At 58.2% G+C, this 5,472-nt stretch overlaps 1 protein-coding gene across 1 annotated transcript; it reads right to left on the reverse strand.

Annotated features, from left to right (window-relative positions):
- Positions 1-3,803: 3,803 nt before the first annotated feature.
- LOC102479552 (galanin-like G-protein coupled receptor npr-9) lies at positions 3,804-4,730 on the reverse strand. Its single transcript, XM_006148672.1, has one exon. It carries the CDS (start codon positions 4,728-4,730, stop codon positions 3,804-3,806), a length of 927 nt encoding a protein of 308 aa, XP_006148734.1.
- Positions 4,731-5,472: the final 742 nt, after the last annotated feature.

The following is a 5,472-nucleotide window of genomic DNA, read 5'->3' on the forward strand; positions in this document are numbered from 1 at the left end:
GCCTGATAGTGTGACTCTCCCGCGCCGGGAACTCTGCGAACTCACAGGGGGCGGGGGGCTGTGGCGGTGGACCCCGTCCCCTGTGATGGGCCAGGGGTGAAGCTTTCCAGCACACAGCCCTTCTGGTGCCTCTCAAGCCCGCTTCGGCGCTGGTCCTAGGTGCGGGTGCACAGGCCTCTCTGGTGTGGGCCCGCGCACTTCCACAGTTGACTCCTGACCCCAGCCACCCCTTCTCCTTCCGGAGACTGCTCAGGGCCTTTGGTGCCCGCTCCTCTGCCACCCTCCGGTGGCTTGGGTGACACCCCACGCTGCTCTGCTCTTTGTTCTTTACCCACAGGGTTAGGAGACAGGAGCTCTGCCTCACCCCGCTCTGTGGGAAACAGGCAGGCCTTCTGGGCCTCAGTTTCCATGTCTGTACAATGAGAGGGTCGACCAGATGGTCCAGGCTTTTCTTCAGCTTTGATGTCCTAAGGGTCCATTCATCCCATGTGCCGCTGCCCCCATCCCAGTCCTCACCCATGTGACCCCTCACCCAGGGCCGCCTTGGCTCTAGGGTCCTTCTCTTCCATCCTGTCACCCCAAACACACCACAGTCCTTCAGCCTGGGACTCTGGTGTCTGCACTGGACACCTGCCCTGCCGTGGGAAAGGCAGGAAAGAGAACCTTGGCCTGGGTCCACCCGGCTGCCAGGCCTTTGTCCCCTCGGGAGCCGTGATGCATGCCAGTCCCTCCTGCTGCATGGGACTCCCCCGCCCACTGGTCTCCCTGTGCCCGTGGGGAGCCTGGGCCCCACCCCTTCTGCTGCCCAACTCCACTCCCTCCCTGTCATGCATGATGGTGGTGTTTTTGCACTGTCTGGTCCTGTGCCCGTCTCTGAGACAGTCTTTGTGTGGAATTTGCCTTAAACTGAAGTAAATTTGGTTCTTTTAGTAAAGTTCCTCGTGTTCCGTTGTCCTCTGAAAAGGTGCCCAGATGCTGCTGTTTGACAGAGTCTGGGTTCTCCTCTCTCTCCATCAGTTCTTTCGTTCCCCAAGGAGCAGCTCCTAGTGCCAGGCTCTGTGCTGGGGCCTGGGGTGCAGCAGTGGACGCGAACAGGCCCTGTGTGCAGGTGGAGCTGACAACACCCAGGCTGGGGAGAGACACACATAAACCGGGGGTAAGAGCACAGTTCAGGCGAGGAGAGGAGTTACGAGGAGAAATCAGAGCGAATAAGATGATCGTGGTGGTGATAGAGAGGGTCAGAGGGTCTCTCTGCAGAGGTGATGGCTGAGAGGGAAAAGGAGGCCATGCCGAGATCTTAGCGAAGAGGGTTCCAAGGGGAGGGAACCAGTGCAAAGGCCCTGGGGTAGGAGGATTCTTGGTGTGTTTGAAGGAGAGCGAGGAGGCCAGTGTGGTTGGGGCCGAGCTAAGGAAGGGTGTGCAGGAGATGGGGGTGGGAAGGAGAAAAAGACATGATGCAGAGGGTCTCCTGGTCCTCGGTAAGGATTTTGGAATATACTCCGAGTGAATAGGGAGCCACTGAGGAGGCGAGAGGTGAGTACTACGTCAGCTTTTCCTCTAAAACACTCATTCACTCCTCTCTCAACTCAACATGAGCGCCAGGCGCACTTAGGCGTGGGAGACACTGACTCACACTCAGAGTTGCACCCTCGGGGTACCCCAGCTCTGGGGTAGCGAGCAAGGATACCCTATGGCCGTGGGGTTGCCATGCCAAGGCAGCAGGAGAGACCGGGGTCTGTGTGGGCACCACAGGGCTCAGCCTGGAGGACTCCCAGGCCATGCACCGTGACAAGCGACGGCTCTTCTCTGCAGCGGGGCCTCGCCGCAGCACCCCTCCCTTGCGGGGCTCCCTGCAGCCAGACGGCGATACATGTGACACGTGCCCAAGACCTCCGTGGTTCCGGTGCACAGTAAAGCCATTTCCCTCTTCGTCCTTCTTCACCTGTAAATCCCCTTGGCCATCAGGGACAGGGCCAGCTCCCTTCTCAGGCACGTCCTCAGGTCAGCCCTCCAGGCAGCCGTGCCCATCCACAAGGAATGCAGTCCTAATCACCCCGGAGCTGGGGCCTTGTTTATTTCTCATGACTGATAGTGAATTAGAGCTGGTTCACAGCACTCAGCAATTAGATGGCCCTCTGACTTGCATACCAGTGTGCTTCGAGTGGGACAGCTCCAGAGGAGGGCCGTTCCCATGACGAATGGCTCAGCTTCCTTCGTGTTGCTGCCCCGGGAGGTGTCAGGAGGAGATTCCTGCCTGGCAGGGGAATCAAGGCTCAAAGCCGCTGCCTAGGTGGGGCACCGAGAGCATCTTTGTTGTGCTTGACGCTGTAGATTCGCTCCTGAGTTCTTTCCCGAGGCGAGCGCCACAGAAGCCTGCCTGCTCTGAGCCCCTCCAGGAGAGTCCCAGGGGCCTGTGGGGATAAGTGCTACAGCAGAGAGGTGGTTCAACTTGGTTTGATTCAATGCTTGCTTTTTTTTTTTTTGGTGGAGGGGAGAGGCTTTTGCTATAGGGCGCGAGTGCTCGCCAGAAAGACAGAGACAGAGAGATAGAAAGCGAGAAATCACCCCCTGGGGGGATGGCCACGCTGCAATCCCTTCTCCTCCATTCTCCTCTTGGGATCTTGGGCATGCACGCACACGCGCTTGGCGTGAGTTTAAGCCACCGGGTCCAGGACTCGAACCGCAGTTGGCTACATGGGAGTTCAGCGACATAGCCATTACGCCAACTGCTGGTCCCTCGATTCAGTGCTTTCTGACCGCGGATTCGGAGTCTGATGTGTGCGCATGCCTGCCTGTGTGCGTTTAGCTGGGAACACTATCACCGAGCAGGCGTGCTGTCTGGGGAATCTCAGTAGACAGCCTCCCCGGTTCCCAGGCCAGCTCAGAGGCCCGAGGCCACTCTGAGGCTAGAGAGAGGACACAGAGGGTGGGAGCTTCCTGGAAGGGAGGGGTGGGAGAGGGAGCCCTTGAGTGGAGCTCTGGGGAGAAGCCCCTGCCCCAACCTCCTCAGGAAGAGAAACTGAAGAAGACAGTTACAGGCTCAGACTTGTGGCTCCGTGGTCGACTTTATTTCTTCCCCTTACTGGGCTGAGGGGATGTGGGCTAGACCTGGGGGTGGGCAGGAAAAGGAAGGGTGGCTGCAAGGTTCCCCTGGGCTCTGAGCCCTCCCCTGGCCTGCAGGGGCATCCCCACCAAGTGCCTGGCCTTCGGGTTAGGACCCACATCACTTCTCTGACGTGGAATCCGCTCTACCACTCTCATGTCCAACTCGCTGCAAATGTCTACGAATCGGAAATAAAATGGCAACAACAGGAGTGATGACCGACATTCGTATGCGCTTTTCGAAGCACTGGGCGCTCCTCTAAGCACCCTGCATGTGTACAGTGGATGCATTTTGATACCGACGCCGTGAGAAGGGGCTCTCGTCCCATTTTCCAGATGAGGAAAGAGGTGCAGAAAGGTGAAGGGCTTTGCTCACGGTCATACGTCGGAAAGGAGGGGAGCCCACAGGTATCTCAACCTCCGGGGGGAAGGGAGGATTTGTCTCCACGGAGGTCTGCGGCGAGCCAGGGAGTGGCCATGGCCTTTGCTGGGCTGCCTGTTGTCTGTGGACCACATTTTTCACTGGTGAAAGGGAGAACTTAGACTCTAATGTCGCTGAGGCCCTTCCCATCGCCCTGGCTTCTCAGCCCTGCCACCAGCCTCTCCTCAGATCCCCGCCAGGCCCCATAAGCCTCCGGGGACCCTGTCCTGGCCAGGCTGGACCCAGGCCCTCACTCCCACACCCCTAAGGCGCCTGGCTGTCATTGGCCCACAGAACATCTCCCTGAGTCCTGCCCGGAAGGGGCGGGAGAGGTAGAAGCAGAGGATGGGGCTGACGGCACAATTGGAGTAGGCCATGATGGTGCAGAGGCTGGGGGTGCCGTGGCCGGCCAGTGGCCCATAGCTGCCACGTAGCCTAGCACAGAGCAGGGCCCCCACATCAGCACGAAAACCACCAGCACCACGAGGATGAGCCTCGTGTTCTCGTAGTGCTCCCTGGCGCTCTCCCCTGCAGGACCGCTGGGCCGTGACCGCAGCAGCCAGCCCACGTGGCTGAAGGAGCAACCCAGACCCAGCACGCAAGGCAGGAAGGCCAGGGCTCCCAGCAGGGTGAAGTAGCAGGAGGTCCGAGCAGGGCTCAGGAGCAAGAGGCAGGCCTGTGCTCCATGGGCCCCCGATGTCTCCTCTTCCACCACCACCCGCTGGAATAGCCAGTTCGGCAGTGAGGCAGTCAGGCCTAAGATCCACATGGCCCCGCAGAGCAGTAGGCAGGCACCCCGGCTGGCCGGGAGAGCCACATCAGGCCAGGCCACAGCCACATGGCGCAGGAGGGCCGTGGCCACCATGCTGTAGAAGGTGCAGAACATGGTGGCTGTGTTGGCAGCCTGGCTGACGGTGCAGATGGCTGGGCCCAGCCACCAGTTCTGCCGCAGGAAGCTCAGCAGGAGCACCGGCACGACGCAGGCCAGGAACAGCAAGTCCGACAGTGTGATGTTCACCATGAGGCTGTTGGTCAGGGCGAGGAGTGGGCGGGGGGCGCCGGGGCCCCGGCCCACCACCAGCAGCATGAGCCCATTGGCTAGCAGCCCCACCAGCAGGATGAGGCCGCAGATCCCAGCGAAGATGAGTCGGAGCCGGTGCTCAGCTGCAACCGTGAGCCCGGCGGGGAACGTGGCATTGGGCTCCATGCTCCTGTTTCAGACACACAAGGACAGCGTAGAAACCAGCCCGAAGGCCACTCCTTTCCCCTGTTGAGGCCCTGTCTCAGACCCCTGCAGACACTCGGCTCAGACATGCGCCTGCCCTGGTCGGACATTCGCCCCCCCAGAATCACGGCAGCCTGACGGGGCAGCGGCATCAGTGCCCTGGGCTCCGTTCCTGGCTGCTTCGCTAGTTCTGCGACCTTGGGGAAGTTAACTACTTACTTCTCTGCCTGGTTTTCTGCAACTGTAAGGAAGGGAGGAAATACACCGTCACGGGTAATTTACCTTTTGTTCTCTGTAATGTCAAAAAAAAAAGAATATTGCCTTTATGATCTAATAGATAAATACTATACATCTATTTTATATATAGCATGTCTGAGGAAATTTCAAAAAGAGCATGGGAAAATAGATGAAAGTACAAATTTATTTTGGTACAAAAAATGTGAAATCTATGTAAATCTTTTTTTTTTTTTTCAGTTTGCTATAGGACACATGCACTCACCAGAAAGAGACAGAGAAAAAGTGAGAAATCATCCCCCCAAGGATGATTTGGCCATGCTGCCATCTCTTCTCCTTTCTCCCCTCAGGATTTTGGGCACATATGCACATGTGCCCGGTGTTTTTTGTTTTTTGGGTTTTTTTGAGAGTTTTTTTTGCTATAGGGTGCGTGTGCTCGCCAGAGAGAGAGAGAGAGACAGAGAGATAGAAAGCGAGAAATCACCCCCCA

The sequence above is a fragment of the Tupaia chinensis genome, unplaced genomic scaffold (genome assembly GCF_000334495.1).
Source record: "Tupaia chinensis unplaced genomic scaffold, TupChi_1.0 Scaffold000238_1, whole genome shotgun sequence".
In the NCBI taxonomy this organism is placed as follows: Eukaryota; Metazoa; Chordata; class Mammalia; order Scandentia; family Tupaiidae; genus Tupaia; species Tupaia belangeri.

What these genes read in the sequence shown, in the direction of transcription:
- LOC102479552 (XM_006148672.1), bottom strand. Translation starts at nt 4,730, where the DNA reads ATGGAGCCCAATGCCACGTTCCCCGCCGGGCTCACGGTTGCAGCTGAG.